Below are 13146 nucleotides of genomic sequence, written 5' to 3'. Positions count from 1 at the left end.
TTATTAAAAATCACGGCAGTTATCGCGTTTACAAGCTCGCGTTATATTGAATTAGCACATACATATCCACTTACATAATTATTGTATACATTGTCGGTTTGTGGATATTTTTAAATCTGGAGGTCATGACCGGAGAAAGTAAAAAAAAAATGAAATGCCGACATGAGGGTGATTAGACACATCTCTATAATGGAGATTAAAGTGTGTCTTTAACATTAGACAACTACTTATTAAATATCTCAACAAACACACATAATTCACAACTATACATTCACACGCACAAAATTCAAATCATGTTATAAGGGCCAATGACATTAATAACGCTTAAAGGGCCCCAAAAATCTGTAGAGTGTTTCGTGAAAACCAGAGGATGTAAAATTGGAAAATAATATCTCTTCTTCAAATAATTATATTAAACAACTTAGGATATTTACGGAATTTACGGACCCCATTTGTTACAGATCAACTGGAGTGCGAGCAGTTTGGGTGAAAAATGGTGGCTGCAAACGGAGCATTACTTTCGGAATGTGTTTTTGGTGGTCGGCCTCTAGGGATGACCGAGAACAGTCTTGGTGAGATTTAGTCTTTTCAGAGTCATATTGCTAAAGCAATAAAGTAAACTTCATTGTCACGAGTATATTTTCAATAGTATAGTTTAAATTAAGTACAAAATATAACTGAGATTACATTATTAGTTAAAGAATTTAAAATAAATAGTTTTAATGCTTTATACTTAACATTTGACTGTCAAAATGAAATGCTTAAAAATGTATTCATTTGGACATATTTATTGTCACACACCTTGTTTTTAATCCATAAACTATTTTTGTTAAACCATCTCATGTGCTTTGTTAAAACATTTCAGTTTTGCTGATTACTTTATACCTCAGGGAACCTTAGATTTGAAGCTACCAAATGTTTTCTTGAATTTCTCTTGACATAAGAAATAGTATGATCAGAAGTAGCATGCCAAGTGAAACTGATGACAATTAAACAAATAGTGTTAATGCAGAACATGTATATCTTATATAATGAGAGTCTAATGTAGGCGCATTGCTGTTAGAATAAAACATTTGATTTCTACGATGTGATTTCTCTCGCAATTGATATAGAACTCCAGATGAGTGTTGGCCATCCCCATTTACTCGTAAAGAAAGAAGCAAATAACGTAAATGCTTGACAGATCAGCTTGTTGGGGATGTTACACGGATGATAACAAACAGCGGCAAGTACAGAGACATGTTTGATTGACGTCAGTGAAGCTTGTCATGAGGTCGAGTGGTTGAAAAGTTTGCTTGTGAGAGACATCACTGAGGTAAACTAGACACTAGCACTGCACGTCGACTATGGAAAAGCAAAACGAGCAAAACAATATTGTAATACAAGAGCTTTATTGAGGTGATGCATTTCTTTATTGGCGTTACACATCAGAAACTTTTGTTAATCGCACACTTTCCAAGTTTTAGTTTTATATAATGTATAACTGAAACTCATTGAAGGCAATCCTAATAACTCATTTAAGTTGCCTGTTGTAGGGTATCAGTAGAATGTTTATATCACATTAGAGTCTACTTGTAATATGTCTAGTATGTATGGAGTCATTTCAAATTCAGTTAAATATTTTGTTTAATTCTATAGCAAATATTACTTCGATCATTGATTTATTTTGGACTATTAAAGGATGTTTTGTTTTACCAGGCGAAGTAAGAGCTAATAAGCCCTCTCTAACACTTCAATTGATGTGGAGACCAACGGCTGAACTATTAGTCTACATAACATCAAACAAAATTTTATCGATAAAGAGTAAATAATAAAAAAATAATATTTCCTACGAAACTTCAAAATGTTGCCTAAACAGGTGATGTAGTTTCTACTGATTTTTAAAACAGATAGCAATACACTTCAAATATTGTGGAATTTGAGCGAAAGAAAGAATGTTATTTCCACTGCCTAGTCTGGTAACAAAGTTTCCGTTTTCGTATTCACCGAAGCGTCGAGTCACACATTGGAATACGTAATTTTCAAAGTCCGTCTGAGTAGAGACAATTCTTATCGCGGACTCCAAACATACGAGAACACAATAGTGAACGATCTACTTCTCGTGCAACTATCGCTTCCTCATGTTTACTCCAAAAATTACGTCACAGCTGTATACATATTCTCACATACAACCTGTGGGTATACGTATACTCTCGTGTGTCAGACATATTGTAGAATAAGTTCATTTATATGAAAACTTAAATTTTATAAAACGCTTGCGTTTCAAGAAATCTATCTATTACGTATGCGGAAATTTCGTAAAATGACTAAACCGTTTCTGTACCGTAGTAGTAGAACTACTTAATAAATTAAATATTATATCAAAATTATTAGAGAATAACCTTATATGTTGAACAGAATTAGTAAAGTACGGCTTCTAAAGTAAAACAAATATATCGTATTAAACTTTTCGTTAGGAGGATCATTGGGTGTCAGAATAGTATTTTCGTAAAGAATTTATAAAACATTAAAATTCGTTTAAAATTTATGTTATAATATTAGTTAAAGTATTTTAGATCATATAATAATTTGTTATGCACGGTTGTTTATCTTAAATGAAGTAGGTTATCACAGTTTAGGTTACATAGATTAGGGTGGTATTCTTAGAATATATAAGATTAGGCAACAGCAAGTTATTGCAGATGAGTAGGCTTTGAAAGAATAGTATTAATTGGAAGTTTATATTGGCCGAAGTAGGTTAGGTTTTTGATAAAATATCTAATCTAGTATAAGATACAAAAACTTATATACTTATACAAAGTTAATTATACTGCTAGTAATTATATGTAACTTAGCACGCAATTTTCTGTTGAGAAACAGGGATACCATGGGCATAATACTTTTAAATTCAATTGGGAACATTCTTGAGATAAGTCAAAGTCACTGAAAGATATCTCTAACCTTCCATGATGTTTCATTGAATAGCTCCAGAAACTATTCAAGCTAGTAAGGAGGCATCCTAATTTCAACATTCTTAGCTTTTAAACAATAATTCACAAGGCTCTATGTAATTTATAAACGGAAGTACAGCTATTCTAGATTTATATTATTTCAATATTCATGGTTACAACCTCAGATGTTAAGCTAAATTGCTTGCATCAGTGTTGTTTATAAGAAACTGTTTTTTACATTTAACAGGCTGTTTTAAGTAATAACACGTGTTTACAGCAATGCATTTCTTCTGCGAATGTTTGCAGGTTTAGGGATTACTGAGGCGGAGTCCTGAGATCTGAGGGTATAATCGCTCCTTAGATAGATAAGATAAACAATTTATGCTCAATTTTTTATGATTTAAAAGCATATTTTTGACGCTCATTGAATTCAATTGAAACCGTACATACAATAGTGTAGAATGTTACTGTTGATACATTTATACGCATTGCTTCATGGATAAGGAACCATAATTTTTATACCTTACGTAACGTTTTTGTATCGGTGAACACGTAGTTTCCTTAAGATAATTTTGTAGCTATGACTTCACGTTCCAAAATTAATTTGACACCATTGAAATCACGTAGCTTGTCAATAACCGACGTACATACATATTACCGCACTAGCTGTAACACGGTTATCTAAAGGCATGAGACGGTACAAGCATGTATAATTGGTAAATTACCTATAAGGGGAGGGCGCTTCAATTACTCTCTTGTCTCTATTGCCCTTGTCTCGTCGTGTCTAGCTGAACACTATACTAATACCGCGTTCCTAATAACCTGTACTCTAGTTTGCTCCCTCTAAACTACGAACATTGTTGTAGAACGTTGGTTCAATCCAGATCAAGTAAGGTGATTACAACATTCAATATTAATTAAGTATTTTAATTTACTCATATTACGGTCATTTAAAGAGGTTTATAGTTAAATACAAACCTGCCCAACTTTGCGTTCGAAATCAAAATAATTTTTAAGAAATGAAAATAATATAATTTTGATATTTATGACCCTTATAAGAAAAGTAATTAATGTTATTAAGGTTTAAGTAATGTACTTGATGACCAAAAACCCGTCACTTTAAAATTTTAATCGAATATACATGTAGATGAAAAAAAGAGAGTTTAGCAATATTTTCATATTAAAGAAATACATTTTTGACCAAATTATAATTTTTAAGATCATATTTCTAAATTTAGAGCACATAAAATTCAAAGTTTAAAAAATGCAAAAATACTTTTTGCTAGTACTTATATTGAAAGGGAACAAAACCGTAAATTTTGGCACACACAGAAGGCCTTTTGATTTTCAATATCATATTTCCAATTGAACATAATGTATAACCCTGATTAAGGTAGCTATTGGTGACAAATACTGACAACGTACATAAGAATACTGGAAGTACCACCGTTAAAAGTTTGAACACCTAATAGCAATATTAAAATAGTTTTTAAACTTAAGTTTTAAAACGAACTTTTTAAAATATTGATTAGAAATTATCCACTGATAAATGAAAATACAATTAAATTTGTTTCTGTTTTTTAAGTTCCCCATTTTTAATTTCAAATTATTTTCAACAAAATTCTTATGTTCTGAATCAAGTTGCTTTTTCTTAACATTAAAATGTCCTCTCAGCTGTTTGTTATTGTCTTACGTTATTGTACATTACGTTAATTCTTCATGCAAACTATGAAGTATAACATGATTTTAAACAGATTTGTCTTCGAAATGGCAATTTATGAAGGAAGTTAAGTGTAAATAGATTGCTGTTAAGAAAAATGGTACTACTATTGCTTTTAATTGTAATTTGTACACCCACGTTCTTTAAAATGTGCAGTATCGATTTATGTTTACTACTATTCAGTGTTGAGGTTGAAAACTTCAATTATTTCTATACGCATAAGGTGGGGCCAAAACCATCGAAATCACTTGTATATAGGGATTAGCTCCATCTTTATATAGGGATTGATAACTTAAAATTGTTTGTAAAATTCCTACGGTAACTTTGACGGTATTAGTGGTCTATCGAACTTAGTAATATTTATTTTACTCCTTAACAACCTACTGAACCAGGCCTGACCCCTGAAGGATAACCTTTGGCAGTTAGTTTATCCTTATGTCTCTGTATAAATTTTAGTATATAGATGTATATTTGCCGGGCAAATTATATTTCCTTAACTACATAACGTTATAACGTTTATAGAATCATCATAATAATTTTGATTTTAGTAACTTCGTAAAATTGTATTAAAGCTAGGTATAACCTATTATTAATTAGACAATCATTTATACAATGGGTAAGGTGTAGACAGTTTATCTCTTATTACGGAATTCAGTTACTTTATTATTCTTCGTTACTGCACTTTCTTTTATTTGAACATGTTTATTGTCTTGTAATGTGGTTATTACGAAGAACCAACTATGCATCTAATTGTAGGGTTGGTACTCACGCTAGACTCAGATAGCACATATCACTACTTACAGGTGTCACTAGCACTGTTCGCCGTTGTGACAGCCGCTAGGGCCGCCACGATCACCACAGTTAACATCACCACACGGAGTCAAGCCGCGCTCCGGGACGCTACCACTTTATACTCGACCCTTGATCAGATCCGCTGAGGCACCAATCATAGCCAGACAACCCACAACTGCACAACTGCTGAGCTGAGTACCGCGGAGATCTGAGAGCACCACAATCAGTGTGTAACCGGCGACTGTTTGACACCGAATGTCCGACAACGTCGTGTAGGAGATAGCGGAAAGTTTTTGGCCAGAAAACAACGTCAGAGTTCAAAGATCGCGCATTTTTACTCCCCCACCATGGCCGGAGACGGCTATCAATCTCCATTGTTTATTGGTGTACAAACTCACTTTTCATCAGGAAGCTGAGGGTAAATTTGTATTGAAAAGAACTCAACTAGTTTCTTGAAATAGAATGAATGGCTAGTGATTTCCTCTAAGAATGAACTCGATCGTCAGTCACATGGTTTTAATGTCGTAATGGGAGGAGGTAACAGGTTAAAAATACAAAACGATACACATTTGTTCACATACCTCAGATTTTATGTTGTCACACTTAAAGCAAACTTTTAGACATGTACCTGATGCTTAAAACCAACTTAAATGTCCCTTGTCATATTGTCTCATTTCGTTCTGTATACCTATATGTGTATATGTGTACCTAAATACCATGGATGGAAATCTTCCAAAAAGTCTCTTGTGGTGTCTACAAAAATTAACTATCAACTCGCCAAAGAAATACAAAAAAAATAGAGACATCCTTAAGTCTGTTATTAGAAACATTATATTTTATATTTTTCGGAAGGCAAAACATTGCATTGCGCTGTCACCGCGAAACTGAGCTAAAAGAGCCTACGAAGATAGGGTATAGGGTAGAAAATAGTGACTCTACTGAGTCAGACAGAGAAGCTGATTCCGAAAGTAATATTTCAACCAAAAGGTTTAACAAAGGAGGTACCAAACTAAACAAAGGCAATTTCAAAGACCTGCTAAGCCTTATCTCCATTGAAAATTAAACCTTAGACAAAAGTATTAAAAGTTTGTCATAAATGCAACATATACATCACAAATAACACAAAATGATATTATACTGGCTACTAGCAAAGTAATTACTGATCAATTTTTTCAGAAATTAAAGCAGGTAGCAATGATTACAGTAAAATAATTGATGAGGCTCGTGATGAGGGCCACTGGGAACATAGGAGTGTCTATTGCAGATCTATTCACGATTCTAAAGTAAAAGAACGATTTCTTGGGTTTGTTCAAGTGCACAAACTAAATACACAGTACTTGGCAAACAAAAACTGTGTTAGCTAATCATTTGATGGAGCCAGTGTCATAATGTCTGGTGAATTTAATGACCTACAAGCTGTGATTCGACAGCTAACCAATAACTCATGGCCATACATCCATTACCATGCTCACAAGCTGAACTTTGTCCTCGTAGATTTTGCCAAAAATGTTCGTAGTATCGATGAAACTATTGCGCTCCCTGAAGCTATTTATGCCTTTCAATCGTCATGTGTTTAACGGCAGGAAATATTTTATTTAGAGAAGAGGACAGCATCTGATAAGAAACACTTACATGTACCCCAGCAATGTAACACAAGGTGGGTTTTCAAATATAAAGGTTCCCAAATTTTTCCATCCCCCAGACTCCCGGCCATAATATATTTACTCGTATATATTTGTGTGTGTGTGTACATGGCTCCACCCAAAATAAAATTCAAAAATAAAATGCCGCCTCTAGTCAGGGCAACTTTTTCATAAACTTTAGAAATCGTTGATATCACTGATACTGGCCGGTAATTACTACCGTGCTTATAGAGGAGAATCACTTTGGAAATTTCGGTTGTGTCTGGAACTTTCCTTTTGAAAATGATCGGTTGATCAGGAGAGTTAGGGGTTCTGTCAATCATCAACTAAAAACATTAAGCGAACCTTATATATATAATAAACAATATATATATATATATATATATATATATATATATATATTGTTTATTGTATTGTTTAAGCCGACATTATTAACATTATTGTTTAAGCCGACATGTGGGAAAAAGTAGATATAATAAAATAATATACTAGATAAAAACAATGCATATAATACAAGAGTCTATGGCTTTGCCCAATGTTTGCACATGTTAGTCGTAGGATGTGGGTTATACTTATTGCAACAATTCTAAAATTACCATCATTTATTGATCTTGACAAACGATTGATTTATTTGCAAAACTCCTTATAAATTGCACTATGAGGCTTACTACATAATTACAAAGATGTATAACATCATTAAACATGCATATTTTACAGACATTACCTATAGTCATGAAATTTGCAATTGCAATATTAATAGCAAACTGGTCAATAAATTAGAAACTGACCAATCGATGACTTAAAATTACTTATATCACGTCTTTCAGCATAGATAGTCTTATACTTGGAACTGTCATAAATTGCTTACAAGAAACTGATATAAAGTGGTTATCGTTTATGTTTTAATATTAATTAATTAACAAAAATTGGTAGGCAATGTCATTACTATTAAATAAAACCAAATGTGCTAATATTCTAAGAAATGGTGCAAATAATGTTTGAACTGGCTATCGGAAATAAACAACTGTTTTTAATACAGCCCAGACAGATAACTTATTGACTCCCTAACCCATGGGTGAAATACTCAGCACGATCTCCATTGAAGAGTCATCAACCTTGATGGAAAATTTTTTTATTCCAAGAATGTATTATATTGATAGTGTTAACTAACATCTATGAATGAAGCAAATTGTATTAAAACTGCAGTTGCTTTTAGATTCTCCATTTTTTAATAAATAAAGGCTGATAACCGTAAACTATAAATGGTGCAAAAATTAGATAACACAGCTTTTTTTAAATCTCAGAATGATCCACCCGTATCTGGTTTATACCTCTTCAGTAGCATATGCTATGGGACATATACTGATTGGACATTGAGAACGTCAAAGACGATAAAATATCGAAATACAGTAATGTGCGTGACACTCGGTTTGGTACAGGGGTTAAATTTGATTAACCCCTAACTGCTGGTTTACTTGAGACCTGTACTTTACGTAAATATCCTTATCTAATAGCTAATTAAAAATATCATATACATGTATAGCTTAAGATAGGGGAATTGTAGAATTATACAACTATCCTAAAATTATAAAGTTTTTTAAGATTTCGAGGGAAAGTAGTTTTGTAGGTAGTTATGAAGTGTAATTCTGACAAGCTTTATTATTAAAAAAATATATAACTGGGTTGACTTAAGATGTTGTGGAACTCAGGTGGAATTGTTATTTTTGGTAGTGATAGGTGGGGGAGGTGGAGGTGAGGGAGAGGTGGTCTATATAAGTTTATGTGGAACACAAAAAAACAGAGTAAAATACTATTTTATTAATATTATTGATTATTAAATAAAAAGTTAACTTCTACGGAAGAGAATGGTCGCTAAAGTATACGGCATTCTCCCAGTGACAAAATGTTAGTAAGTATTGATCGCGAGGAGTCCTTCACAAAGCTTAACCGCTTTATCTGATATGGGTAGCATGGCACCAATCTTTCCTTCATTCAAGATGGTAATGAGCTGAGGCAGAACTTACACCACGTTTTGAGAATAGGCTGTACGGATTCAGTTAACAGTTTAAGGATATTTTATATAATTTTTCCTCTTTCTGGGAAATCTATCATTATGAATACTATGACAAAAAAGTAGCCTTATCGAATAAGGAAAGTCTCAGCCCTCATAATTCAAATTTGCACGTCTACGAGTATAATCTTGGTACTGGAAATATACGACCATGTGTTCTGATCGTCTGGAAAAGTAATAAATTAAATATTAATAAATTGGGGAGTCTTAATGAGTGAATTTAGTTTCAATAGGAACTGAATGACACAGACTTTCACAATTTCATCGCATCGTAAAACTGTAACAAAATTGTATTGTTTTACAGATATACAACGGAAAATTCATCTACAGATAATTGAGGATTATCATATGTCAAAAGGATTACCTTACAAATTTATATTTGTGAATCATAATATGAAAATAATCATATAATTTTGAATATAATCCGAATAAAACAAGTTCCTGAGTTCCTATTTATTACATTTTGTCTATCATCCTACTGAACTTTCTTTTCAGATTATTGGCAATTAACAATAATAATTATAATAACTATTGGAAATAAATAAAAAAATTTAATGCATGTTATGTTTAATGATAGTGATTATAGTTACATGTTTTAAAATTATGTACGTGGCTATTACATGAAGAAATATGCAAAGGACTATGATAAGATACCTACAGTATTAGGTAACATCCTATTATATTCGTAAATAAATAATCAATTTTTAATTTCCCATCCAATATTTGAACAAGGAAGTAGATATTCAATATAAGCGTTCAAGTAGGTAAACCAGCCTGAGAATTAAAGGGGACTTTTCTTAGGTACAAATTCAACACAGTTTTCTGTGTTTACCTTCTGACCACGCCAGAGCGGGCGCAATATATACTTCAGGAAGCAGACAGCCGTGAAGTCCTACTTGGTCTTTTGTCGCACACATTGCATTCTGGCACACTAATTTATCCTCCTAAAATACTTTATATTCTTATATATTATTATTAGAAAAACCCCATAAGGTTGTATAAAATCATATGTTATACGACAACTTTCTTTTGAGAAATTCTTTGGTTTTGGGTTATTCTATTATTTTAGATAATTGATGAATATTATTTTTTGACAACTGTTACTTGTAACGCGTTACCAGTATGACATTGAACCTTACTTGTAGACTGCCTAACATATGTCTCTCTGATTTAAATATCATATACATTTTCTTCGCGGTTACTCACATCACAGTACTTCCTGAAAATCGGTTAGTTCCTTCTCCAGTTACAAAATAATTCTTAGGTAACCCTCAGTTCCACAGTTTATTTATACATCACCAGTTGAAACATGTCACTAGGTTCAACATATTTATACTGACAAGATTAATTGAACCGTAATCCTGTGATGTGTAACAACATTTTGTAGAATGAACGTTACCTTTCGTAAGCCAAAAGTGACGAATCCTCATGTAGAGAGTGGTTGTCCTTGTCTTGGACGATTGGGTCGATTTCTTGGTGACATCCACTTCCTCTCCTGAGCGCTGTATGGCGAGTAGGAAAAATGGTTTTTCTCTACCACCAGGAAAGTGGTCGTAAGCTTCATCAACCAGAGGTTCATATTTGTTTTCGCTAACATAGCATTTTAATAACACTGAACGAGGATGACATAGCAGGACAGGAAGCGACCGACATAGAGTTGAACGTCTGTTGTGGTTAGACATTCTTTAGTGAGGGGCTATATTCGTGAAGGTGCACAGAGGGAATCTCACGAACACCATGGCATCTTTGCGATGGGCATCTTGTAATGCAGATTCCCATTTATACATATTAAGTCCTCTTAACCTTAGGTCAGTTTATTGTTGCCACGTGTTTCGTTCTACTTGACCATTACATTGAGATTTATACGGCGTGGTACGACTTATAGCCATACCGTGTGATATGCAAGGATTGATTTGATCTCTTGGGACACGAGACTTGATCCTCAATCAGAATGGAAATAGCTTGGCATGCTGAACAGAGTGAAGATTTGGGTTAGACATTGTATCACTGTTTCGAAGATTTCATATTATCACATGGATAAACAAAGGAAACAAAAAATGCGTAAAACAGATTTCGCGTATTATGTGGCAATTATTCTTAAAAATATGTATTTAGCCATTCAAACGTTGATGTAGTTTTAATTAGTATTGCCTTACTTATAAAATTATAGGCTTGATTTCTTCCAAGGTTGAACAGTTATTTAAACCTTTCATTTCATCAACACGAAAATGATATTTTTACTTCTCACCCATTGGTTCATTCATATCACCCTGATGACATAAAGGGTTAGACATTATATCACTGTTGCAGATTTCATATTATCACATGGATAAACAAAGAGCAACCGAAAATGCCCGTCGACTATGGTTAGTGAAAACAAATTCACGTAACATATGGCAATGATTCTTTAAAATCTGCACCTACGCGTTCAAAAGTTGATTTAGTTTTATTTAGTGTTGCCTTAGTTGTAAAAATTTGGCTTGATTTCTTCCAAGGTTGAACAGATATTTACGTCCATAATTTCAGCAACTCGGAAATGATATTTTTACTTCTCGTCCATTAATTCATCCATATTATCACCCTGATGACATAACGCTTGATGTAGTTTGGTTAGCTTATTGATGTATGTGGTGGCCATAGAGCACAATCGAGAGAAAGCATTAGCTGCATTATTGTCCTTATCAGGATAGTAGATGATAGTGTATTGAAAAAGGAAAGTTTTAATTTTCACCTAATTGTTCGATAATTTTATATTTTCCACTGTAATCAATATTAAATTTGAAGCTAACAGATCGTTGATCGGTTAAAACTGTGAAGAATTGTCATGTCATAAGTTGCCCCAACTTACGTAAGAACTTCCAATACAGCATACTCCTCTTTCTCCATCGCAGAATACGGTGAACGAGTTCTTTTATTCATGTATAGTTAAATTCCACTTGTTATCAACTGCAAGAAACATTTGCATATTCTTATGGTTTCATCCGCAAGCAGCGAAATCATCTAGGTATACAATGTGTCAGAGAGTCCCTTGTTTTTAACTAAATTATCAATAACAATTTGGACAGAATTACCAATTAGATATTATAAGAATTAATTTGTAAATCAACAACTTGGAAAAAATTCTTTATTTTCTAGCTCATAGGCGTATCCAGAGAGGGGAGTTGTAACCCCTCCCTATCGATACGAATATTTAAGCAGAATTTAAACGTGTAAATAACATCGTAGTCTAGCTATTTAATTCAGTTTTAATTTAATTCGTTTCTATTTTGTAACTATAACAGCTGTCAGACAATATATCACAAGACTCGCGCCTGAATAATTCGCGGAAGGACAAGTCCATCTGCAACCTTTAAGGGTTGACAATAATTTCAGCATTGTTGTTGCCACACCTCCCGCGCTTCAAGTGAAAGAGATAGTGTGTAATGGCAATTGACGCATACGGGTACATATCATTGAATGGCTGATTTTAACAGTTCACTTGATCTTCATCAACCCAAAAGCTTACGTTGTGGTCGCTATCGTATATATTATTAAATTTTGTTGAAAATAAGTACCAAGAGCGCTAATATAAAGTAGTGGTAGTAGTATTGTAATATTTTAAAATATTTAAATTTTTTTAAGTACGCTTGTCCTTTGTACCAAAACTAAACACGCACCTGTCCACAACATATAAAAGTAAATTGGATGATTAGAAAATTTGTTCTAGCCAACCTACCAGTAAAAATAAAATAATACACTTTTAATCCCTTTTAATATAATTATTGGACGCTACGCAATAATTCGCTTAGATTGATTTTATTACATATTTTGATATTTTGTGATTTTATGATAATTTTTATACATTAATATTTTTAATTTACAATGCATTGTATGGGCTGCATTTCATGCAATGGCGACTATTAAATTATCAAATGTTCTATAGAAACTTTTGTACACAAAAGTACAAAACCGTGATAAGAAAATATCGTCTTTTAAATTAATATGCGACTG

At 33.0% G+C, this 13146-nt stretch overlaps 1 protein-coding gene across 1 annotated transcript in view; it reads right to left on the bottom strand.

Moving 5' to 3' along the window:
• Positions 1-5714, bottom strand: part of LOC124354840 — an 85095-nt gene extending 79381 nt beyond the window's left edge. Inside the window, exon 1 of the mRNA XM_046805595.1 lies at positions 5452-5714. Coding sequence (XP_046661551.1) covers positions 5452-5518 — 67 coding nt within the window. The 5' untranslated portion in view covers positions 5519-5714. The remainder of the gene's footprint in view (positions 1-5451) is intronic.
• Between the last annotated feature and the right edge of the window lie 7432 nt (positions 5715-13146).

The sequence above is a fragment of the Homalodisca vitripennis genome, chromosome 2 (assembly GCF_021130785.1).
Source record: "Homalodisca vitripennis isolate AUS2020 chromosome 2, UT_GWSS_2.1, whole genome shotgun sequence".
NCBI classification, from domain to species: Eukaryota; Metazoa; Arthropoda; class Insecta; order Hemiptera; family Cicadellidae; genus Homalodisca; species Homalodisca vitripennis.
The sequence above is the reverse complement of the archived record's forward strand: the minus strand, read 5'-3'. Positions and strand labels throughout refer to the sequence as shown.